We start from the raw sequence: 25,716 nt of genomic DNA, 5'->3' as shown, positions 1-25,716 counted from the left end.
GTACAAGCTTTGCGCAAACTCCAACTCCTACCAAAACAAAAAAATTAGAAGTCAGCTATAACCCGTCTGTTTGTATATTTTATAGACGGATGGAAGGCCCCTTTGGAAACATATTCAGAGCATCCCGATTTGCATCCCTGCCACCATCACATTATAGACGTCAAGTACTCGTAGCTCCAGCACAGTTTAGGAAACGAGGAGATTGGGGTCTAAAGCACTCTGTACCTGTCGCGTCGACTGCTCTACCATCTACTGCTGTATCTGTCAATGCAGTGGCAGGACAATCCCATGATGCATCACTCAACTCAGCATCATCAGTCAACACATCAACAGACCCCCACAATCCAAAAACAGACTACATACACGCCGCATCCATAGACACACGGGACGGCCACCACGACTACAGATCCGCATATAAACAGGTATCCCGTCTCGAGCGCTGGAAGGAACTATTCCCCCTGCAATCCAACCCAGAAGCAATCACCCCACGTAAAAACCTAGACACGCTATCATCTACGGAATGGAAGGCTCTCGTCCGTAGAGCACGCGTCGAGGGCCGCGAATACCGTAAATCACATCTCCCATGGTCGAGATCGGAAATCGTGGCCATCATCACGGGGAAGGAGGAATGGCATCAATGGTTGGGGTTGAGTGATACGACGCCAAAGGGTATAGAGTCTCATGCTGCTAGTATACATCAGCCGACATATGCTGGTCCAGAACAACCGAAATCACAGACGAATGTGCTAAACCAAATAATCTTTCCTGCTACAACTACAACACCATCAACAGCACTCGCATTCGGCAAATTTGGAATGATGGGGATGGCTGAAGCCATAAATCCCACAGTCGTCGTGCCGGGACGTCTCGTAAACCCAATCTACAAGATGGGAAGCAATAATAAAATAGATATGAATAAGCGAGACAAGTATGGGAAATTGGAGATTACGGATGCTGTATGTGTGGGTGGATTTGTAGCTGGACTGGTCAGGTCAGACTTTGCAGGGGATAATGTGCTTGACAAGACGGATCAGAATCATAAGGTCGCAAGGTACAAGGTGCTCGAAGCTAAATGGGATGACCAGGGTAAGCCGTATATTGTCGTCACTCGAGACTTTAGGCATACAAAGAGAAGCTTACATGCGGGCTCACTATTCTGATTTGAGAATGGGATGCGGAGGAGAGGATAACATAGTGAGCAAATACACAGCACATGAGCACTAGTAGTAGAATGTGGTAGTGATTAAACCAGCCACAGAAAGCACTTGCATCAAACACACACAATGTATAAAGTAGTCGTAATTTTCTAGAATTACTAAAAGGGTTCAACATCAACACAAAAGATTCACAGAAATTCACAGATGATTTAGTTTGATATTCACAAAAAAAGCTAGTTCTTGACTAATAATACTTGGAGTTTGTCCAGATTTTAACTACAGGTATTTGACGCCCTACACCCATCATCCTCACACCTAACTACAGATATTCGATGTCCCGACAACCATCATCCTCACACCCTAGTTATACGGATTGATAGCAAACGCACTCGTCATACTCGGCACAACAGGCATACTCATCAAATCCTCTCCTACTGCCCCACCTTCATTATGATACCGATAATGCGGCATATGTATTGTAGCTGTTGAAGCTGCTGTTGTTGGTGCTGCATTCGTCACATTCTGTCCTCCTACTCCTCGTGGCGATAACTGAATAGGAGGCAACGTCATTGGATGCTCAGTATCCATCGGTGGCGGCAGCGTAACGTTTAATGATGCAGGCGTGGGCGTCATGGATTGAAATGGTGGTGGATTCAAACTATAAAAGCCATGATAGAGTTCACCGGGACCAGGTAGAGTAGGTAATACTGGATATACAAATGATTGTGGTGGTAGTATTGGTGGTAGAGTCTGCTGCGGTTGTGGTAATGGTGATGGTGGTAGTGATTGTTGTTGTGGAGGTAATGGTGGTGGTGCATTCATATTCTTGCTATTATTGGAATTGTTATGCTTGTCTCCTCTATTATTACTACTACTATTAGTGTTATTCAAGGCCGCTTCACGGAATGGTGTGATTGAGGCACCACCACGAAATGCTGGAATAACCAGATTGGTAGAGCCATGACCATCTACACTTCCATCCTCCAACAACATTGGGAAGAGATCTATCTTGGTATTTGAGGGACCACTCCCATCTAGATTAGAAGGTAGAGTATTATCCTGATGATGATCACCTTCTTCATCGTCGTCTTCTCCGTGCTGTGTGGCTACTTCTTCACTTCCAGATGCATGAGATTCACCACCCTTGACCGAGTTTTTACGTTTCCGAGATGTTGCTCGTGACCGTCTACGCCGTGGTTGTGATTCTGACGTGGCTTTTTTATGTGCTGCTGATTGAGCACGCGATACGGCACCACCAATATACACAAATCCATTAAATAAATGATCAGTTCCTGGTGAGACCATCCACCAAGCTCCTTTTCTACCGTCTGCTCGAGATACTCTTTTGAAGGCCTTATTGAGTGATAGATTATGCCTCACAGAGTTTTGCCAACCACCAGAACCTTTTTCAAAGCATGGGTACGCGTTCATGATAAAGTCATAGATTTCTACAGGAAAAAAAAATGCTGAGTCTCATGGCACATATAACTTGCTTCGCCTAATTGATAGCTGATTCCTCTCCGTCGTCAAATGGCGTCACATAAGTATTCGTTAAAGCGCACTCTCACCTTTAACAGTCATCTTCCCCAGCGGATGGCTCTTCAAAGCTTGAGCAATCAAACTTGCGTACGACAAGTTAGGTTGACCAGGCAATTTAATTCGTTTCTGAGTTCCCTTCTTCACTCTCTTGCTGCCGTTTTTAGACCCACGAGTGGCACCGACCATACCACCACGTTGTCCCCCACCATCAGGATCAAATTCAACGTCAGCGCTACCGTCCTCTTGACTATTTTGATCACCATCATCGTCATATCCCCCTCCTTCTTCTCCTTCGCCACCTTCATCGTCTTCGTTATATTCTACTTCTTCATCTTCCTGTTGCTCGTCGCCTCCGTCGTGCTCCTCCGGATCTATCGACATCGCCAAGTGAGCGAGAGGAGCAGGTGGAGGATGGAATCCGGCTAGTCCCCCATATGTTGCTGCTGGAGATACTGAATGTTCGTAGGATTCGACAAAGGGGTCGTGATGCTGATGCGATCTTACGTGCGGTAACATTATAGAGTGGTTTAGCGGTATTTGATGTATCGGGTTCTGAGCCATGTGTGATGTTTGTATCATTTCATGGTCTTCTTCGTCGTCTTCTAATGCGGGCATTTGCTGGTGTTGGTGTAGCAATACGCTTTCGTCGTCGTGATCTATTCGTATTCTGCCTTCTAGAGGAGCTCCTGCTGCGACCGCGACAGTTTCATCGTCTTGTACACCTGCATCATCATCTTCTTCTACTTCCAGCTCTACCTGTGCAGTGCAGAGCTCAAAGATCGCAGGAACTGCTCCAACCTCAATTTTAGACTTGTGGTGAAGTATAGCAGTGTAATGCGTGCGTCCATTTTCTGTTGGTTTTCCCAACACAAGTCCATCAACAATAATGCCTCCTTTACCCTCACATACTATTTCCCAATACTCGCTGGCGAAGTTATATCTAATAGTTCCCAAGTGTCGAGATATAGACTTGGATTCAGACCACGGTATATCGACGGTTGAGTTGGCAAGTTTGCGACCAAAAGTGCATTGAGCACTCATCACGGTATATATAAATGAATCGGATATGATTCGTGCATAACCTTGTCCTGATGATGGGGCAGATTCGTTTTCCGCTTCGAGTCGATGGTGGTGATAGTTGCTAGTTCTTGCTTTGTTTGGCGAGTCATTCGATGAATGACTTGTTGACGAGAAGTGAGTTAAGAGCCTGGCTGCATCGTGATCCTGTTCGTCGTGGGCGAGCATGGTGGGCAACTAGATTGAGAAAAAATTAGATTTTGGTTTCAAAACAGATGGATTGTGAGAGACAGGTAACATAGATCAGCTAGTTCTTTGAAGAAAAAATGATTTTTCTGTATGTAATTACCTTGATGAAGGGAACCTAGTTAGCCACAAAAGGTGTGCTTGCCTTCTTCGCATGTACAGTTTAATGTTTTTAGGAGCGATGCGTTTGGAGTCAACTTAACCACGACAGAACGTACGAGTAAACATGATATAAGATATATTTACGCGTTATAATGTACATATAAACAGAAATCGCAGGTGATTTCGGACGGTGATGGTTTTGGTTTCTTAGTACAAAGAAGCTTTGCTCGGATGTCACCCACTGTTAAAACCAATGTAGACTAGTGTTGTTGAAGGCAGCCTTGTCACTAAAAGTGTTCCGTAAAGGGAGCTCTTGGACAAGACCAACTACGCAAAAAAAGGAATTGCATTCAAGGAGTAGGAATGACTTTCAAGCCGTGAAGTCATCACTCACCAGTCTTACGAACATATGAGCCCATCTTTAACCATTGCTCGTCTGAAAGTGTTCTAAAACCGATGAAACTCCTTAGCTTTTTTCTTTCCAGTGATTCTCAGCTCGACTTACTTCAGGTGGTAGTCAGCGAAACTGTTTCCCATAATAACTATTTGCTTTAAATCATCCCAATTGGATTTTAACACGTTTGAATACAGCCACATTTCACAATGAGGCATGTAAAACAGTGTGCAGGATTCAACACGACGATGCCCACTTTCATCCTCCGTCAAGACGAGTATTCCATAATGCTGAAGCACTTCACAGTCCATGCTGGTGTATTCTGGATCGTATGTGTATATTGGAGACTCGATCTAGTGCGGTTTGGAAAAACTTTGTTTAACATCTCTGTGATGACAACAAAAGTCTCATTTAGTAATCTCTTACGGATAATTCATCTTTCAGTACAAGCAGTAGGGCCATCTGAAGTATCGAAGACGATGTCCATGATTCTGTAAAGGACCCAATTCCATATGCCACAATATCTTGCACTTTGGTATTTGGTTTAGATAGCGCATCTTGGTGTTGAAGTGAGTCAGACTCAATACATAAGAGTCCAAGATACTTTTGAGCAATACCTTTGATGTCGTGATAAAATGGAGATGCGAGGATTTCAACTCTACATAATTGGGTATCACGTCACGTTCAGACAGACAAAAAACCACTATGACGCATGGGCTATGCTCACTTTCTAGCATCAACCTCATGAACATGATCCATTAATGTTTTCTCCTTCCTCCTGTTCTTGCCATGTCTCGATTTGTACTTGACATGTGTATTTACTCGCTGTTCGGCAAGAGGTTGAATTGGTTTTAATGGTGTTGATAAACTGGCCACTTTTCTGTTCTTGAGTGGTTTACCACCACGACCAACTAACGTGAATGGTGCATCTTGTTCTGTTGCGATGCTGCCGTCCATGAGATTAGTATTGGGATTTGCGTCTGTTTGGTTATGCGAAAAAAAAGTTGACATTTTAGCATAGAGTCTTTGTATGCAAGGGAAACGCAGATGTAAACGAAAACATCTCAATAAGTATCTTACCTTGAATTAGAGTCCTCTATCCGTCCTTACTCTCGCTGCGCACTTTGAGATAGTGACCTGACGACGACTCAACAATTCTTACTTTTTTAAACATTTTGGGTGAAATAAGAGTTGGACGCACTTCAAACGCATGCAAAAGAGATGATTGCGAATCATGATTCCATGAGTATGAATTCTTACTTTGACTGTCTTACAACGTCCAGATCTAACAACTTTCAATTTTTAATAGTGGAATTTCAACTGAATGGCACGCAAAAGCAACTTTCTCGACCTTCCACGGCTCGATCGCAACGAGCTCCACGTACCTCTTATCTACCCGTATCTCATACTACTCTTCACTCGCGCCAACGTGCTCCTTCATCAACTCCATCATCATTAAATACTCCAAGACCATCAACTGCAATCTCAACAGCCAGCAACAAGTCTCGAATTGTAGTCACGAATAAGGATTCCCATATACAGAAACAACCACCCCGAGCTACAGAGAGACTCGTCTTACGCAGTAGTGCCAGTTCTGCTTCACTGGCGTCCTCCTCATACCAAAGTACTAGAGAACTCACGTTAGCTGAAGTCGTTGACCGTTGGGCTTCTGAACAGCCTCCATATTCCTCGAATTGGAGTAGTCGTGATGACGATGAGTATGCTCGAGATGAAGAAGAACATTGTCCGTATACTCAGGATAATGATCATACCAAACATTTGATTCAAGAACAACCAAGCAAGGCTTCGAGTAGGGCGCCTTCACGAGCATATCCACATGAAATGGTGCCTATGGTGTCAGATCAGTTGAGAGAGAAACTTGAATCTCGTGGAGTAGAATCTAGGCCAGAAAGGAGGAGTCTCTATAGACCACGTATATCAGATGAACAAGCGGCTCAAACAATTCAAGTTTGTGGAATTGTGTACATTTGTCGTCTCAATGTTACGTATTGATGTTTTTTTTTTTTTTGGTCTCGCTTAGATTTGGTACCGCCATCATTTACTGAAAAGGAGGAAGCAGGCACTAGCCCTCATAGCAGAGAAACGGAAATCGCTAGACGCACAACGTCAAAATCATCATAATATCTCAACAACCAGTCTTGGAGTCGATGTCACAGAAGCAGTCCAAGCTCAAGCCAAAAGGCGGCGAGAAGAACGAGCAAAAGCTTCTCGACAAGATGCTGTACGAGAACTCAAATCACGACGAAACAAAATCGGGGAACCCACCGTGGATGTAGAATCATTTGACTTACAATCAAAGCACTCTAGTGTCAATTCAATCAAACCGGTTGAATCATTATGTCATGAGGTTTACAATGCATCACCAGTAAACCCAAATGTGGAAACAGTGGCTCCTGCCGCTGATATTGTGGCTCGTGTCGAGATTCCCGTACAGCCAATAATATCAGCCCACTTAATGCCAGAGAATCCGTCTGTCGAACAACCAATCAAGATTTCGAAAAAGGACTTGAAACCACACCGACCAATAACACCCATACTGCAACAACAGCAAACACCTACTCCTCCGCCAGTCGCCGTATTTTCTGATAACGCCCTTGCTAGTGCTACCATTCATAAGCCAAGACCAAGATCAGCTCGAACTTCTCGCACTCAACCACAACGTCAAAAGTCAACCGAGACACGACCACCAACATCTCAGCCACCGACAACGACAGAGCCACCGCCAATCATGTCAGCCTCATTACCAAAACCTCATCACTCAACACAAAAACACCCAGAAAATCAACGTTTCGATTCCTCTGAAACCCTCATAGACGACTGGAGACCATCACTCCATGACCTACCTCCAATACCACCGACACCCACAGCCGAACTAAATGATGAATCGCCCTGTCCCTCTGTAACAGAACTTGCAACTACCAGTATAATAGACGATGCAGCCAATCAACGGGTTGATCGAATCCTCGACTTTTTGAAAAAGGTGGAAGAAGAGGATGTCGTGAGGACTTGTGAGACTAGTGTTGATGTTACGACGAGTAAGCCTGCCCCACCTAGTGCAGCTGTGTTTGATAGTGTCAAGGCTAAGATTATGGGTCAGCAGTTGGAAATTGAGGAAAAGTCACGGACGTTGGCCATGTTGAAGAAGGAGTTGAAAAAGTATAAAGATCTCAATAAGGAGCAGCTGTCTCAGTAGTGAGTCAATCAGTCATTCTTTACTAATGGTTTTTTTTTTTTTTCGCTGGTTACTTATTTCATTTACTTACCATAGCCGCAAGGATGTAAAATCCAAGTTGAATCTGCAACGCAAGGAATACGAAACCATTGTCAAGAGACACCTATCCTTTGTGGACAAACTCCTAGCCGAAAAGGAAGAATTATCGAAACGTTGTGAATCCCTATCTGAAGAAGTGAGGAATCTCGACAAGCAATTCCAAGCTCGCATCACGACACTAGAGGAATCACATGGCCGTGAACTCGGACGCCAAAAGGATATCTGGGCACAGGGCGAAAAAGCCAAACGAGAGAAATGGGTTGCAGACAAGACACGTCAAATCAAGGACGCAACCGTTCGTGGTCTTGAACCTGAAATCCAACGCATGCTAGCACAACACAAATCAGCAATCCGAGCACTTGAAGAGAAACATGCTGCAGATCTAGCTCGTGAACGGTCACAACTAGCTGAATCCCAAAATCGAGTATCTGAGACGTTGCGAGATCGGTTGGCTGAAGAACGTCGTAAAGCTTGTGAAGAGGAACGAGAGTTTGCGAGACAACGGTTTCAAAAGATGCTTGAACGTGAGGAAATGGAACATGCTACTGCTCGTCGTAAAATGGTTGCTGAGTGGGATGAGCAACGAGCTCAATTGCTTGAGAATTCGAAAGAGGAACGACGGGCTTTGGAGCAACTTGTTCGCCAAAAGGAGGAAGAGTCGAGACGTGCTGTGGAAGCTGAACGAGCTTTGGGAGTTCAGACTGTTGAAGAGTCTCGTCGTCGTTCTGCTACCGAGGTGAGAAAAACACGAGACAAAAAACAACCATCAAGTAGAAGCTTGTATAGACAGCCCAAGTAACTCTGCCTTCCTCCCTTGTAGCTGACAGTCCTCCGTGAAAAATTCGCCGTCGAAAAAGAAGAATGGCAATCCCAACTAATAACCAAATTCGAAAACGACTTCCGAAACCGTGAAAAGCTATTACGTGAAAAACTCGTTCGCGAACGTGACACTGAACTCGAGCACGTCATTGCCCGGCTTGAATCCGAGACTTCGTCTACTTCTTCAGACCATTTCAGAAGACACCGGATTGAAGTGGAGCGAATCAGGTCTGAGAATGCTGATCAGATACGAGAGTTAAGGGATCAGCATGCTATGGCTGTTGATCGTGTCATTGCTGCACAGGCGCTGATGAAGGAGAGTGATGAGCGCTCTAAGGAGTGGGAGAGGAAGGCCATTTGTGCGCAGGATGAGGCCAAGAGTAAGGAAGCTGGGTTGGAGAAGATGAGGGCAGAGTTGAAACGGTTGAGGGTTGATGAGGAGACTTTGGCTTCTACTATACGTAAGTCTTGATGGTAATTGGTTGCTAATCAATTGGCGAACTTGACATCCAGACTATGCTAAACAAAAGACCAAACCCATCATTCTAATAACTTTTTCCAACATCTTTTCACCTCATAGGTCGAGAATTTGAGCAACAACTGGACTCCCTAACAACGGAACTCACGTCTCTTCGCGATCAACTGTCGACTCATCAATCACAAATGGAGGTCTTGAGGCGTCGACATACTCATGATTTGGAACTTGTTGCTAAAGACAAAGTAATCCATTTTCGTTGTAGTTTTTTGCCGACAGACCAACAATGCTGATATCGAAACCTGACGATAGGACGAATCCTTACAAAAACTGGAGGGCCGTGTACGCAAGACTATCCAAACCAAGGACGAAATCATAACGTCGCTACGTTCTCAAGTTGAAGATTTGGGTATAAGGTCTAGTCAGTTGGAGAAGCTGATTGAGAAGCAACGAGAGGTATCAATAAAATTCCATGTCTTTTTTTTCATGTCGTGTGTGCTAACAAGGGATTTTTCGCAGGAACTACTTGGCGCTTAATTTTAAATAACAAGACCTCAATAAGAAGACTGCTAATATCGTACCATCATTACTGTGTATTTGAGCCAATCGAATGTGTTTATGCAAGAAAACTGTGATAAGAAGCTATATGTACAGGGTTGTAGTTGTTTTAGGGATTTACCACTGTCTAGAAGCATTTGTAAGAGTGGTTCTATCTGGCTCACGTTCCTCTTCATATTCAACTTCAACACGAGCTCCACCTATGAAAAAATAGCGTCAAAAGAAGGATCAAAACTCGAGCCTACACAAGTACTCTTACGTGGTCTCTTTGGAGTCGACTTGGCAGCTTTACCAGAAGCAGGCCGTTTACCCTTCTGTCGTATACTAGATGCAGCCGAAGCTGTGGTGGCTTTACTAGATGCAACAGATGTAGCAGTAGTCCGACTAGACCCAGATATTAGTGATTCGCTATCAGCATTCTCATCATCCTCTTCATCCATTTCCGAATCTTCCGAATCGGAATCATCTCGCTGTAAGCGTGATTGCTGTTTACGTCTAGACAATGTCTCTACAAGATCCTGTAAAACATGTAGAAGATCAGCAACCACAACAAACGGACGTGCAGCTGATCAGCCTGACCTACCTCAATTTCGAATTCCTCTTCCTCATCACTTAAATCAGATACATATTCTCGTACAACTCCATCTTCATCCTCCTCTTCCTCTTCTTCTTCACCTTCGGTACCAACAGTTTCAGATTCAGCATCGAAATCAACATCCAATTCCTCTTCATCTTCGGCCATTTGATCAAGAGCTTTTGCGAATGCTTCTTGTTGCTCATTGACAATTCCTTCGGTACCGTAAACACCTCGTTTGAGACGCTCCAGTAATTCTTTTTCGATGGCCTTTTCGAGACGGGCTGCAGCGAGAGCTTTTCGTTCTCGAGTCTTTTCGCGACGTTCTATCTTTGGTTTTACAGCTACTAGCTTTTGTCTAGAGAAAGCCAAAAAAGGATTAGAAACTTGTCTACACGGGTTTTTTTTGGCGATGATCTTACTGTGTCTTTAGTTTCAATCGACGCATTCGAATGAGAGTTTGAGTGATTTTGGTAAGCCTTTGTTTACACTTGTGGACGATAAACTTTGGCCAGAATTCAAGCTCTGAATCAATCTGAAAGAGAAAGAGAGGACATGTTGGATCACCCAAAAATGATGCGCGTGATGGAAGAACGTGGTTTCTTGACGCGACCACCAACCTTTGCAAGTGCTTGAGCATAGTTCTTTGATAGCTTGATACGTTCCCATAACTTGGAAGGAGTATGAGCTCGTTCAATCGTCTTTTGATACAGGTATACAACTCCTTTTGTGGGAAAGAGTGTTATGTTGGCTGGTGCAAAAAACTGAACGTTTACATGTATTACCGTCGATTTCTCTGACAGTAGCATATCTACTGTTTGCCAATGGACATGACTGGCGATTGCATAGACCCGTCAGATTGAATTCATTTCGACAAAAGTTTTGTGTGGTCGTCCTTTGGTGAAAACCAAGATGTGCTGTCAGATTTGAGTAGATGCGAGATAGTGACCTGTAATTTCGAGAGCTTACTTGACTTTGAATGAACAGAACTGATGATTTATGGTGCTCCATATAATCTATGATCAGAAGAAAATGTGATTAGGGCTTTAAATCGCAAAAGAAAAAAAGCTTCAAGCTTTGTTGTTTTGGAGGGAAGGCGATGTTATAGTAGCAGGTCATAAAGCGAATGAATTTTACTCAATGGCAACTTACTTCGTCTGCCTGCATCTTGCCTATCCCAGCGAGATATCAGCAAAAGTCGTTGTTGCTGTTTTGACGAGAAAAAAAAATTTGGAGCAAGCGACGTTAAAAGCACGGGACGTGAAAGGTCGTGTAAACGGCGTGAAAACACCAGATAAAGTAAAAGTAAGCCTTTCTGATCGCTTTTTGGATCAACTGGCCTGCAACTGGCGTTTGAACCCAAAACTCAGATGCTTCAAAGGTCAACGACGAGATCTCCAGACTCGTGATGCATCGTAGTATGTAATAAAAGGCGCAATACGCGTCTTTATACGTAATCAATATCGTCTTTCTCTAGGCGTCACGTCGCGTACGTCACGACATATTATTATCGTTTAACAACTTCATGAACTTCCAAGTACTAGGAGAATCAGAAGGAGAGCTTTACAGCTTTTGATTTTCATAAACATCTTTCCTTACGAGGTTGGAAATTTCTTCTCATTCATTCGCAATACTCTAATCTTCTACACATCCAAAGATACAAACAACGAGTAAGATCTACAGGAACAGCTGTACACATACCGACTCGGATCCGCTTAGCAGTAATCTATCATATATATGTCCTTCTTTGCCTCGTGCAGGCATAAGCCCCGTCCAACTCTCATCACCAGCACCACCACCACCAAGGACAAGACAATCCAAACTGCAGATCCATCCGCCAAAGCCACACTACAATCTCCTATTGGACAAGCCCCATTTAGAACTCCATTCGGACGCTATGCTCCTCAAATCTATCCCAAAGCTGTCGACTTGAAGTACATCAACTTTCAAAATCCCGAAAATGCCGCACAGCTTGGATTGAGCAAATATTACAACAACTACACCAGTAAACAGCCACTCCATGATATTTTATACTTACGGGCTATCTGCGATACTGCTGCTTGCGACCGCTGGGTTGGATGGAATCGTGGAGATATATTTGTTGCTTTGGAACTTGGTCCATTGTAAGTTTGCTGCCCTTGTCGTCACGCCAATGGTGTTTGGTAAATTAAATTTCGTACCATTAGGTCTGGGAAGGCTCGTCGCTATGGAACTGATACAGTTGGCTACATCGACTTGTGAGTATTACGACTCTACAAGTGGCAGCGGTCTATGCTAACTAAAGTTTACTCTAATAGTGCTCAATTCACCCCTATATCATCGTCGCAACTCAAGCGTACCGAACTATATCCCGAAACCATCGCCACTACCATCGACTCTACTAAAGCTGTGCCAACATTATTCTCAACCGAAACTATCCGAAAAATCACATCACCAGTATCTCCCACTGTATCCAAATCATCCACAGTCCACTTTGATGACACAACAATCCCATGGCCATGGCCCGCCTGTCGTCAATCCGTGAATGATCAACTCGACCCAATATCTGTGAGATATACTGCTAATCACTTGAAGAACAAACGTTGGTGGAATCGTGTTATGGATACAGATAAGGTAACGTAACGTTTGCTATTCCGGTCCGTTGGGCTTCACGATTAGTAGACGTAATGATAACCATCCTTTGTCGAATAGGACTTGTTTGCCAATATTTTTCGAACTCAGGCTCATGCATTTATCGACTCTACCTGGCGCAAAGTCTTTATACGCTTTGAAAAGGACGAGAAAATGGTTTATTGTGGAGATGAGAAGCAACGCTGTAAGTCTCAACACGCAGTTTCCGGTGATGCAATTGTGTAAAGCTAACGGTTCTTGTCCAATGCTTATAGACATCTTGCCATTTCCATTGAGTCTTTACGCCATCGCAGAAACCAAATTTCACTCTTCCTTTGTCACCATTATCTTGGTTGATGAAAGTTCTGTAGCCTTCAAGTTTCACGAGGCGCATACGGCAAAGAAGTGGGCTCGGTTGTTTCAGGACTCGCCTTTTCTGAAATTCACTGGCTGATTGCTTACAGAAAAACAGGACGCTAACTTGTAATAACGTTATAATTGTAAAGAAACTTCACTTTTAGCCTCTCAACGTAAATATTGTCACACGATTTATGGAATAAACCTCTTTTATTATAAACAGCTTTGATGACACGCGGGTGTTTTGGGTCTTGGCATAATTTCGACTTGTGTAATTTCACACCACAAATGTTGGCGCTTGGAGCAGAACCGAGCGGATTTTTCACATACAACCAGAATAGAGGATTTGACTGAAGAAGCAAACAGAGGGATGGATTGATGGATACAATGGCTGCAGCTAGCATACTTAGTCGTGCTTCTGATGACATGTTGTGCTTTTCCGATGTTGGGAGTTGGGATGGGAATATGCGTCTATTTATAGTGAATTTTTTTTCACTTTGAGATCTGGTAGGAGACAGTGCAAAATAAATAGGATTTCGACCAATGAGCTTCGAGCTAATAAAACATCACAAACATACAGACATGATTCTATTTAGTCTCCTGAATTCCTCTGCTTGGTGCGTCAAGGATTCGGTTTCGTTTTGGTGCCTCCTTAAACATTGCCGCATTGCAGATTCACTCTAGATCTAGTGCGTTGAAGCTAGAATTTATCAAATATATCCAATAATTACCTATGAATTTATTCGATCCTGTGCTATGCATTTCCATTGAACTCCCAGGAGTCGTGCTAAACATCAGCAAACGACCACCGTTGCAGTTTTACACCATGAAAGAAACACAATTGAATATTTACGAAGCCTTTATATTACCGACATTTCACTTCTTCGGGCAGTATTACAATCATTCACAATGCTTTAAAACCAAACTTTAAAACTCTTTCAAAATTCAGTAGATTAATAGTAACCATAGGCATAAGGAGAGTAGTAGTTGTTGTAGTATCCCTTGTTGTAGTAGTTGTCTTTTTTGTAGTAGATTCGGTCCTTGTCAGTGAATCGGTTGGCGTGTCGACGATGAATTTGGCCAAACCCAGCGAAAGGTCCACCACCAAGACCACCAATGCCGCCAACACCAGATCCATAGACATCGGCATTGACTACAGGGTAACGTAAAGCATTTTAGATTGCAGTGGTGAGCCGACGAAACAGGTGTTGTGTGTTGCTTACAGTCATTGTAACGACTAATGTGTTTCTTGCGATGCAAGTCGAATCTGTCGTCATAGTAGTTGGTGTCACCACCATAGCCGCCGTAACCACCATAATCACCGCCATAACCACCTATGATGTATGCGAATAGGAATTTAGAGGAATGTAGTCAAAGAGAGAGTTTAACCCAGCAGAAAGATCAAATCACTTTAGATTTCAGCCACAACATACCAGCAACACGAACACCTTCAGGACCTTCTTCTTCTTGTTGGGCGATATGGAAGGCCTCTTCAGATTGCTCAGGAGACATGTGTTGGCCACCCATACTACCACTAGATGGCGGACGAGAAGGAGCTGATTGAAAACCAGGTGCAGGCGAGAATGTAGCTGGAGGAGCGTTTCCTAATATACAAGCGAGAGACAACGAATGTGAGGAGAAGTGGTATCCACGAGGTTGGAGCAAAAAACAGACTCCAAATACCTTGTTGGGCAGAAATCAAGGTAGTCGAAGCCCACAAGAGAAGAGCGACAGTCAGAGATTTCATGTTTGATTGTGTTGTAGTATTGTGTTGTAAAGAGGAATGTGACTAAATTCCAATGTGTCGGAGTGGATGCCAAAAGCTGAGAATGGGAGGCTGCCTTTTATAGATGCAGACAGATGACTCAAACTCGAGGTTGACAAAGCGTTTTGACATATTTGTGGGAATGGTCAAGACATGGTTTGATAGGTTTGGATGCATTTTCGAACAGCACCGAACACCACAGCTTGAGTTTTCGTGAACAATGCGCAACGTGGTGTGGTAAAATGTTGAGGATGGTTGCAGTGCATTTTAACCAAGTACATTCGAGGTATTCGAAAAATAAAATGCATCTTGTTTCTCCAGCAGTCGTTGAATACCTACATACCAAACGGTGGAGACGAATTAAACAAATAACGCAAATTCATGCAACGACATACTAAGGCTGCATTTAATCCGGTTGATCAGGTGGTGACGTTAACAAGTCTATACCGTTGTAAGTGGGAAGTAACAGCTTGTAAAGGTGAACTTGTCTAGTGTATTTATTGAATCAATACATTATTTGTTACCACCTCGATATGTGGCTCTTCACTCAAAAACCTAAATTGCGGCAGTGAACGAAAGCCTCATATTTAAACAATAAGTGAATACCAGCATCCACATCCCAGGGCAGCCAGTTCTATATTACTGTGGCAAAGGCCAGTGACTCATCGAACGGTCAACGTGAATGAACTACTATTCGCATGTCTTGCAAACATCTTAAAGAAAACTTGATGATTCAAATATCAAAAAATCGACATATTAACAATAAACCACATCACCAACAATCATGCTACACTGCATTATCATTTCAATCATATGCAACCCTGTGGCAAAACATAAACTTTTAATAGCCTTCCCCAAATTACCAATCAATTTAAATCGACACCGGTTTAATAGTAGCCATACGGAGAGTAGTAGTCGTTGTAATACTTGTTGTTGTAGTAGTTGTCCTTGTTGTAGTAGATTCGGTCCTTGTAGTTGAATCGGTGGGCGTTTCGACGATGAATTTGTCCATAGCCACCAAAAGGTCCACCACCAAGACCGCCGATACCTCCAACACCAGATCCATAGACGTTAGCGTTGACTATTTGTATGGTGTTAGAGTGTGTGTCGAGATTTGAACAAGCTGACAGTGTGTGTACGTACAGTCATTGTAACGACTAAGGTGTTTCTTGCGATGCAAGTTGAATCTGTCCTGATAGTAGTTGGAGTCATCACCATAGCCGCCATAACCACCGTAGTCACCACCATAGCCTCCTAAATAAGCAAAGGCAAGTCAGAACGGAAGTGAAAAAAGAGGATCTCCACACGAATATTGAAGGTCAAGATAACTCGTCAGAGACCGCTTACCAGCAACATGAACACCCTCAGGACCATCTTCATCGTGTTGCGCGATATGCAAGGCCTCTTCGTCAGATTGTTGCGGAGACATGCGTTGGCCAACAGGACGAGAAGGACCAGAATCTCCTTGTTGAGTACCAGGTACAGGAGCGAATGTAGATGGAGCAGAGTTTACTGTCAGTAAATACAGAAGATGTTAACACATTTGTAGCGACTTCGGAAAACGAGAAAACAGGAGTTTCATAACAGCGAAAAGGGTCAAGGTAGAGAAGGGAATACTTTGTTGAGCGGAGACCATGGCAGTAGAAGCCCATAAAAGCATAGCAACAGTAACAGATTTCATGTTTGATTTTGGTGGTGTTGGTGGTGTAGTGTACGTTGTTAGGACGAGAGCTAAAGCGTTGAAGTGCACCACTTGATGTGTTGGGTTGGAAGACAAAATTTAATTGCTGAGAGCCTGCCTTTTAAAAGTTACAAGAGAAGTGCAAAGCTCGAGGTCCAAAGCACTTTGACATGTCTGTAAAGCAGTTTGACGTTTTAGTGGGAATTGTTTACAAATGATAACAAGGCCACATGATAACAACACAGGATCTTGACAGCCCGGCAGAACCTGTAATTGGGGTTTGACCGTAGAATGACAGGCTTCAATACCGTAGGATTAGTTCGATTTCAAAGTCGAAAGAGAATCTCAAAATGCGTTTTGCTTCCAAGTGCACAAAAAACCCGATCTATCGAGTGAATTCTTTCTGGCTATCAATCTTCACCTCCAAGTAACTCATCATCCCACCGAAACAACAACTTTAACAAAACACCACATTTCAAATACTTTTAACAATTTGTATTTTATTCTTCCTGCCATGATACCAACCAAAAAATGATCAAATGGCTTCTTTCTATCGCCCACTGCGACTAACAGCTCCAGTCAGATTCCTCCATTCATCTCTATACGGCAAACTAACTGCACGTCCCCCACCACTCGACACTGGAGCATCTAAAAACCCAACAGCCACCAAATACCCATAATACAATCCAATACTGTCATTCATAGTAGGACATACCACACCAGCTGACTTGTTGACATGTTGAGCATTCTTATCATCTAATTCAGCACTTCGGGTTGATGTTGGTAAGTCATCCAGTACGAAATGGAGGAGTGGGAAGAGAGCATTGTCTTGTGTGGCGATGGTCATGTCCATCAGGGAGGTTCGCCATGATATGTAGTCGGTTGGTTCGACTTGCCAGCCGTGTTGTATGATGCTTCCGAATAAATCGTCGAATCGGTATCTAATAATTCGTGGTTGTGAGACGAGAGTGTCAGTCAGAGATGAAAGAGAAAATGGAACGCGTTCTTGGTTTTCAGTTTTTCCCCCTCTTTTTTGTCGCTTGCTCGTCCAAAGAAAGATTCTACCAACCTTTGAGCATTCCACATATGGAAGTTTCCAAGCTTCAAAGCTTCTGAGCTGGCAGCAATAGCAGCGACAGATCCAGCAACGTATTCAACTGAAGTTAAATTGACCACATTGGCAATACGTGGTATACGTCCAAGTTGTATACATCCTTTTACCAACCTCCAAATGAAGTCATCGGTATTGGTGACTATTTGACATTTGTAAGCAATGCTTTTTCGCACATCAATAAGCCAAACAATCAATCAATAATTCCAGACTCACCTCCAGTTCTAGCATCACCCATAATATATCCAGGTCTAATGATAGTAACAGGAACACCACGAGATCGAGCCCTCATACACAATTTTTCAGCAACCCATTTAGATTGTCCATATCCATTTCGTAATCCACGTCGTGATCCTTCTAATGCGTCAGATTCAGGTATGAGCTCACCCAATGCCAGCATGTCAGAGTAATGAGAGGTATCTAATACAGAAGTCGATGATACAAAATGTAGTGGCTTGAGACGTCCAGATGATGCTAATCGTAAGGCTTCGATTGTTCCAAGTACGTTGGGTCCCTTTAATTTCGAGTAAGGGTATACCCAATGGACAAGAGCACCGTTATGTACAATGACGTCTACGTCTTGCACCAGTCTATTCCATTCCGCGTCCGCTAGTCCAAAATGCGAATTACCTAAATCACCTTTTGCTATTTGGACCCGACCATCACTAGCCCATGATTCAGACCACACTAGATGTCGCTGTCCATTTTCACGTACTCGAGCTAAACCAGCTTCTTCACTTGTTGCTCGTACCAGACATATAACTTTGGCACCTGGATATCGGACTAGTAGTTCTGACAATATAAAGGCTCCCAAAAAGCCTGTTGCTCCCGTCAAGAATACCGTCATATTATTGGCATCTGGCATCTCGAATTTAAGAGATCCTGCACATATCGTCGTATCATCTAGTGCATCTTCATCAGCTGCATAATCTAATTCTATCCTGTCTGCAGATGGTAGTGTTGGTGAAGATAGAGCATCGTTCAATGCTCCAGGTGCAAGATTGAGATCTGTTGTTCTTAAGCGATCCAATTCACGGGCCATTCCTTTGACAGTGGGTTCATCATACACTATACCCAATGGAACATCCAATGCTAGTTTAGTTCTCAAGGCAAATACCAATCGAGTAGCCATAATGGAATGACCTCCCAAGTCGAAAAAGTTATCGGATGTTTTGATTGGTGTAGATGGTGATAGCAGCGATGTCCAAATATCTGCAACGGCACGTTGAGTAGGTGTCATATCTTCTGCTGAGGTGTTGGCTGCCTTTGCGGCGGTAGCACCACCACCGAATCGTGCTGTATCTGGGAACGGTAGAGCATTCTTATCTACTTTACCATTCGGAGTTAAAGGCATACGTGCTAATGGTACAAATACAGTGGGTACGGCATAGCTGGGTAGCTTGATTTTCAAATATTCTCGAATACTACTTATCAAGTCTTCCATATCATCTGACGACACCAATGGTACGAAATATGATACCAGCGTCTGTTCTTCATACTTGTCTCGACGTACTAGCGTTACATTTTCACGGACTTTGGGATGTTGACTTAGATGCGTGTCAATCTCACCCAATTCGATACGGAAACCACGAATTTTTACTTGGTCATCTGCTCGACCTGTACATTCAACCAATCCATCAGGACGGTATCTTCCTAAATCTCCTGATCGATACATACGGTCACGAGGACCTTTATAAAATGGTAGACTCTTCCCGAGAGAAGTGATTGGTGGTCCATCAACATTGAAGGGATTTGGCACGAATTTGAGAGCGGTAGCATCTTCCAGTCCTAAATATCCTTCAGCTAGACCAGAAGACCTGACGTAGATTTCACCGACTTCACCAATACCGCATAGTAATCCAGACTGATTTATAACTAGCAATTGTACATCGTTCATGCCTTTACCAGCAGGCATTATATCTTTTTGTTCAGAGAGGAAACCAGGATTGGTTGATGGTGGTGGTACTCGTAAATATGATACTGCGCGTTGGGTTTCAGTTGTACCATACATGTTTATAACATTGACATTGACTGCCAAATGCTGTAATCGAAGGACGTCCCGTTTGGTCAGGACGTCACCGACAAAGAAGGCATTGCGGAGACGAGGCATGGCTGTTGTGGCGTTGGCAGATAATAATTGACCCATTGCTGGAGTCAAGTGTGTAATTGTGATTTCGTGAGCTGCCATCCATTCGGCTAAACGACCTGGAGATCCAATATCGTTTGCTGTTGGAATGCGTAATTGAGCACCCAAGAATAAAGGTGTGAAGACTACAATCGAATGTTGGTCAGCTGTAAGCAAAAAACAAAAACAGTATGGACAGTAAATGGAAACGTACTGTCACGTTGAATTGGATCATGCGCTATACCACTCAACATGGTGAAGCGTTCTTGTTCACTTAATCCAAACTCTTGCTTCATCCATGGGTAGAAGTGTGTAAGTGAAAAGTGCCTACCTCGGACACCTATGTTTTCGAGAAATATGTGAGACTGGCAAAAAAATGATGCGCCGATGGCAGTATGTATTAATTGCAACAAGCGTTTCACACACCTTTGGGAATACCTGTACTTCCAGATGTGAAACTCAAAGTACCCACGCTGTCTGGTCCCAAGACAATACCAGTGTCTTGGGATTTGAAAGCCTGAGCGTCATGCAAGATATCTACTCCATTTACTTGTCCACCAATGACACTTCCATCATCGAGCAATTCCAGTGCAGGAATCTCACAAGCAATGTGTAGATTGTCTTTTGCATAATCTCGCACCTCGTCACTTAACACACCAGCTTTACGTAATACCACCAACCCTCTAGGTTGAGCGACAGATAAATAGATGGTTTGTCGTTGACTAGGGTATGCTGGATCAATGACACTGAATGTAGCGCCAGCCTTCAAGACACCCATGATGGCAACCACTAGATCAACACCTCGATATGAATACAAGACTACAACGTCTTCTCGTTGAATTCCATTACGCATTAGATGGTGTGCCACGATATTAGATGCCTCGTGTATATGTTTGTATGTGAATTGTCGTAAATCATTCAAGCTCAACACATTGCTATCCCTGCTTTCGACGACACATGTGCGATCGGGATGAGCACGCGCGTTTCGAGCAAATATATCGGGTATGGCACCTTCAAACTTGTCCCATCCTAAATCTCCGATTGGGTTTGGAGTGACTCGGCGTGCTCGTTCTGTTACTACAGTTATTTTACCAATGGGCGATGATGGGTCTTTAGCGGCAGCTGTTAATATCATTTCTAGTTGATCTAGAGTATCCAGCATGCGTTCACGAGCAAATAATACGGTGTTGTATGTGACACGCAATTCGATGGGTAGAATACGACGCACTGACGGTGATTGGGTTACAAATATGGTGATATCACAGGATGACGAGCTGGTAGTTGCTTGTAATGTGGCTGGGGTAGTTTCCGTCAAGTCAAAGAATCGTACTTTGAACAGGGATGGTTGACTTTCAGCATTTCCATTATCAAACAGACCATTCAACAGGTCTGCGAATGGTAGTTCATCAGCAGCAGCCTCCTCCTCAGTCTAATATGTATTGAGTAGATGTAAGCAAGGAGTACAATTCATCGACAGTGCGAGTTGAATGAGTCACATCAATTAACACATGCCTTGAGCACCGTGTTGACCACATCCAAAAATGAGTTTTCATCAGCTACATTCATTCTCAAGACCAATGGATTTGCCACCGAGGAGCTCGAGCCCACAGCAATATCGTCTTCTCCTGTATACTTGTGGAGCAGAACTATGAACGCAGCCAACAAGATGGTAAAGGGAGAAGCAGAAGATGTCGATGACGATAATGTGTTTTGACGGGCAGCTAGCGAGAGGGACATTAGAGCCAAGGCCGCATTCTCTCCAAGGGCATGAGCTAAGTCTGCTTCTACTATTTTAGGTGGGATTGTACGTGGAAAGTCAGTTGGTAGGATGAGCTCTGTCAAGTTGGCTAATCTTGTTCGCCATCTTGAGAGACTCTCTTGGTTTACAGTCTCCATATGCGATGGATTCTCGTCGTTTGGGGGCCCCATCCTTCCAGTTCAGCAAAGTTCTGAAGTTCAAGTTTCAATGTTTTTTGTGACGAAAAAAAAGTTTTGTTTCTTAAGAATGCTGAAAACTCAATAGAATCTCAATAAGCTGTAAAGATGCACGATAGATTCAGATTGAATTGCACGAAAATCAGATAGCTGAAAATAGTTGGACGCGTTTGAAATCAAAAAGTTTATTGTGACACTTTCGTACATTTTCAGATTGGACGAAGACATCTATACCAATCGCTCACTGGAACTCCTTCCAATCCTTACGTAGCACTCATATCACGTAAACGTTGGTGAATATCGGCTCCAAATCCCTTCCAACGCCAGCAAAAACAAGCAAAATGGCATACCCACGAGTAAACAACAAACGTCCTTGAACCTACTTGATTACAATGATCTAATATGCTCCTTTCGCTTTCAAATAGCATGGGCTACGATTCGGTGAGATTAACGAGACAAATGGAACTGCTGAAGTATGTGGTGCTCGCAACATTTGATCGTGGACCAGCTCCATGAGGTTGCTCACGCAATTCTTCACGTCAACAGGAAGTGGCTGCAATCAAAAAGATTGGTGTGAGTGGCTACATTGGATATTTAGTGCGCTTGGCTGTTCCGACCAAGACGCAGATTGCCCTCACCTTCCTCACGTTTTAATTGACCATTCCATTTGCTGATTCTCGTTCATGTCGTAGAGAATTGTTGGCCCGATGAACGCCGTTCTGCGTGTGCCTCAATACGCCATCAACTTCTCACGTATGGGTGACTTCTTTTTCAAGCAGCAAGTCATTCCAAGAGATGTTCACGAATTGGCAATTATTTATGTCGGGTATGTTAAATAGGCTCGGCTTCGTGTGCTTCCCCATGTCCGTGTATGTTTGATCAACTGATACTATTGTACGTAGACGTCATTGGAATGCTCAGTTTGAATGGTTTGCTCATCGTGCAATTGCAATCAAAGAAGGACTTCCCGCTCATATATGTGATGCCATTGAGCAAGGGCGACGACCCGAAAACATGAATGAAAACCAGAGAATCGTGTACGATTTCACTGCTGAGCTCATCCAAAACAAGGGAGTCAGTGACAAGACATATGCTGAAGCAAAAGCCAAGTTTGGAGAGAAGGGAATTATTCATCTGATTGGTAAGATGTCTCGAATTGTTTTCGGTCGAGCTTTGATTCCAATTTGTAACACGTTATGTTTAAAGGTGTGATCGCATTCTATACATCGGTCTGTATGGTGCTTAACGTGGACAAATTCCCAGTGCCAGAAGGCGTAACTCCCATGGCACGTCTGTAAAAGCACTCTAACGCTTTGAGCTCTGAAAGTTGTGTTTTACCAACAAAGTGTAGTAGTAAAAATAAGTGACATAAGTAACAAATGAGATTATTGACCAAACCCCGATTTACAAGAGTCGCCCCGACTGGTGTTTACTAATATTCTTCAAACCGTCCCCGTTTATCAGCAGAAACACGTCCTGTACTAGGAGTCGTGACTGCTGGTTCACCTTCAGCCTTCCGTTTAGAACTTGGAGCAGCCAGTTGAGTGAGTCTCGATGAATCCGAAGCAGCTTTAATGGGAGTTTGTGGTCTTGTCGGGCTTGGAAGCTCGTTATTTATGAATGGCAACGAGGGTGACAATGACGGGTTAAACACCTGACTATGATCCGGCGACAACGAAGACGACGGTTGTGGAGACGAAGTGGATGAATGACGTGGCGATATGGATGGTGTAGATGACGGAAAGGCTGGTCCACCTGTTGAATGAAGCTCAGGGCTGGTCGGTGTTTGACTAAAGTATTGTGGGAATATCAGCGTGTTCGGGTGCAAGTATCTTGAGCCGTCATTTGTGGCTGCTTGGTCTGTTGTAAACACATCTGATGGAGCAGTGTTCGTGTAAAACCCGGCTGCTGGTTGATATGACACTGGCTGGAATCCGAGCGCTTCATATTGCTGTGTCCACATAGACATGGGTGTTGGAGCAACTGAGAATATACTCGGTTCAGGTCTTGCTTGCTGTATTGGGTAATGGTGTATTTGTTGATATTGTCGTTGCGGCAGTAATAGACCAGGCTGCTGTATATTATAAGATTGCGCAGACATTCCTAATGCCGAAGAGGTCATTGATATAGCAATTCTAGCTGGTATTGTCGTATTCGGCGGTATTACTGGGAAGGAGCGTCCTCGTTCTGCTCTTTCTACACGGACTCGCCATCGCACGTAGCAGGCATTACAAAGGTTCTAATAGTAATAGATCGTCAGTAAAAGTACCGTTGGTATGTTCAACTGAATTTGAACGTCAATCTCACACGAATCCCATCAGGCCCAGGTCGCTTTAGAGGAGTATTGGCAGCTTTACAACCACATTCCTTGCACACCCATGTATCATTAGGATCTACTATAGCGGGCTTCTTGGCCTTCTTTGGTTTAAGTTTGGCAGCTTTCGTTGGCTTTTCCACACTTGCATAGTTGGTGGACGCCAAATGGATTTGACCTGATGTGAAGAACGATGACGAAGCAGAAGCACCAACAGTCAGTCCAGTGGCCGTATGGGAACGATGTTGGTCGTCGATACCTGGGTACATTGATAACGGGTCTGGCTTTTACGCCACAAAATTTGATTTGTTTGACTTCGGGGTTTTCCTAAAGACCCCCAAAGTAGCGAAGCAAATCGAACACACGGCAAGCTAAAATCTGTTGTTCCGTTGAGTTGGGAACTCAAAGTATCCACATCATCTGAGAGTAGAATGTTTGCAACACCTACATTTGAACAAGGAACACGGATTTATTTTTTAAAGACATTATTATAAAATAAGGGCGACTCACACAGTGCCTATTTTACAACTCGACGGGTTCGGTTTCGTTCTTACAATCGTCGAGACGTTCGAGATACCTTTTATACACTAGTAACAGTAGCAACAGACTCCCCCAGAGCCCTTCAAAGATCCACTTATTGTTTTGAACTTCATGCATCATTGCACGATTATTCACTCGAGGCGACGTTGAGGATACTTTGGCAGCAGCTGGAGATGACGGAGCAAAGAAGCCATCAGTCCTGATTCTCTTCTTTCCGCTGGGGTTCTGAGATTCAAGAAAGCTAGCTTTTCCTTTATTCATAGCAGCCATTTTCTTGTGTGGACGAAGGCAATTCATGCCGAGATCGATACCATAACGACGTACTAGCAATCCACCAAGGATTACAAAGACCAAGAGTCCTACAATTACTGTTATGACGACGGCATGATTATTCATCACAGCAGCGGTGTTATCGACGGCCAGACCATATCCCATTGCTGCTTGTGCCTCTGGTGATACTAGTGTAGGCGATTGTCGTGAAGCTGGTGATGGGATTACACGTTTTGGTACCGCTACTATAGTGGTTGCTGGTGCATCTTGTGGAGGAGCGGCAGCCACTGGGCTAGTTACTGGTATTGTGACTAGAGGCGCATTGATTACTCCTACTACTGCTGGGTCTGCAGCCCTGTTGGTGAAACTTGCACCATTGCCATTGATGGTCATTCGTAACGGTGCACTTGGACTATTAAGATACGTGTAGCCATTGAATTCAATACGGTACAGACTACCAGATTTGTTGAGGCCATCGTCTAGGCTACGGTAGCAGTACACCCTGGAAAGTGCTGATTGGGAGCAGTTTGTGCTTGTACACACGTTTGCCCATTATGGTGGATTAAAGGAGCAGATACATTGACCTAGTTCGACAGACAGGGCTCAATGACTTATATAGCGGCAATGGCGAAGGTCAAGGTTGATTTACCTGAACCAAGTCACCAACACACACGACATCGACAGGTACTCCGCGTATGTAACCACAGACAACCCAAGTGGCTATCAGAGGATTCGTAGCATTTGAAAACCCATGACCTCCTAGCGTTCCTCTCACCAAAGACGCAGAAACTTTTGGGAAATGTAGCTGTTCGCAAATTGGAAAAAGTCCAACCTT

At 43.7% G+C, this 25,716-nt stretch overlaps 6 protein-coding genes across 6 annotated transcripts; 2 read left to right on the top strand and 4 right to left on the bottom strand.

The window, feature by feature from the left end:
• Positions 1-1,517: 1,517 nt before the first annotated feature.
• SmJEL517_g00962 (uncharacterized protein) lies at positions 1,518-3,941 on the bottom strand (the record flags this gene model as incomplete). Its single annotated transcript, XM_031166890.1, has 2 exons — positions 1,518-2,605; positions 2,726-3,941. 2 exons carry the CDS (start codon positions 3,939-3,941, stop codon positions 1,518-1,520), a joined length of 2,304 nt encoding a protein of 767 aa, XP_031027184.1.
• Positions 3,942-4,305: 364 nt separating this feature from the next.
• On the bottom strand, positions 4,306-5,412 carry SmJEL517_g00961 (uncharacterized protein; the record flags this gene model as incomplete). Its single annotated transcript, XM_031166889.1, has 5 exons — positions 4,306-4,388; positions 4,456-4,508; positions 4,567-4,808; positions 4,882-5,113; positions 5,183-5,412. 5 exons carry the CDS (start codon positions 5,410-5,412, stop codon positions 4,306-4,308), a joined length of 840 nt encoding a protein of 279 aa, XP_031027183.1.
• A 264-nt stretch (positions 5,413-5,676) lies between these two features.
• SmJEL517_g00960 (uncharacterized protein) lies at positions 5,677-9,578 on the top strand (the record flags this gene model as incomplete). Its single annotated transcript, XM_031166888.1, has 8 exons — positions 5,677-5,701; positions 5,765-6,423; positions 6,497-7,668; positions 7,745-8,483; positions 8,568-9,027; positions 9,147-9,286; positions 9,354-9,497; positions 9,561-9,578. 8 exons carry the CDS (start codon positions 5,677-5,679, stop codon positions 9,576-9,578), a joined length of 3,357 nt encoding a protein of 1,118 aa, XP_031027182.1.
• Positions 9,579-9,716: 138 nt separating this feature from the next.
• Positions 9,717-11,340, bottom strand: SmJEL517_g00959 (uncharacterized protein; the record flags this gene model as incomplete). Its single annotated transcript, XM_031166887.1, has 8 exons — positions 9,717-9,799; positions 9,859-10,117; positions 10,183-10,531; positions 10,596-10,708; positions 10,794-10,897; positions 10,959-11,068; positions 11,143-11,189; positions 11,326-11,340. The coding sequence occupies 8 exons, from the start codon at positions 11,338-11,340 to the stop codon at positions 9,717-9,719; spliced, it is 1,080 nt and encodes a 359-aa protein (XP_031027030.1).
• Positions 11,341-17,136: 5,796 nt separating this feature from the next.
• SmJEL517_g00958 (uncharacterized protein) lies at positions 17,137-21,751 on the bottom strand (the record flags this gene model as incomplete). Its single annotated transcript, XM_031166886.1, has 6 exons — positions 17,137-17,527; positions 17,656-17,839; positions 17,914-19,968; positions 20,037-20,162; positions 20,249-21,251; positions 21,329-21,751. 6 exons carry the CDS (start codon positions 21,749-21,751, stop codon positions 17,137-17,139), a joined length of 4,182 nt encoding a protein of 1,393 aa, XP_031027031.1.
• A 347-nt stretch (positions 21,752-22,098) lies between these two features.
• On the top strand, positions 22,099-23,055 carry SmJEL517_g00957 (uncharacterized protein; the record flags this gene model as incomplete). Its single annotated transcript, XM_031166885.1, has 6 exons — positions 22,099-22,113; positions 22,183-22,230; positions 22,304-22,330; positions 22,450-22,583; positions 22,660-22,898; positions 22,964-23,055. 6 exons carry the CDS (start codon positions 22,099-22,101, stop codon positions 23,053-23,055), a joined length of 555 nt encoding a protein of 184 aa, XP_031027024.1.
• Positions 23,056-25,716: the final 2,661 nt, after the last annotated feature.

Source organism: Synchytrium microbalum, assembly GCF_006535985.1.
Source record: "Synchytrium microbalum strain JEL517 chromosome Unknown SmJEL517_scf0003, whole genome shotgun sequence".
NCBI classification, from domain to species: Eukaryota; Fungi; Chytridiomycota; class Chytridiomycetes; order Synchytriales; family Synchytriaceae; genus Synchytrium; species Synchytrium microbalum.
Note: the sequence above shows the minus strand (reverse complement) of the source record. Positions and strands in the feature narration are given on the sequence as shown.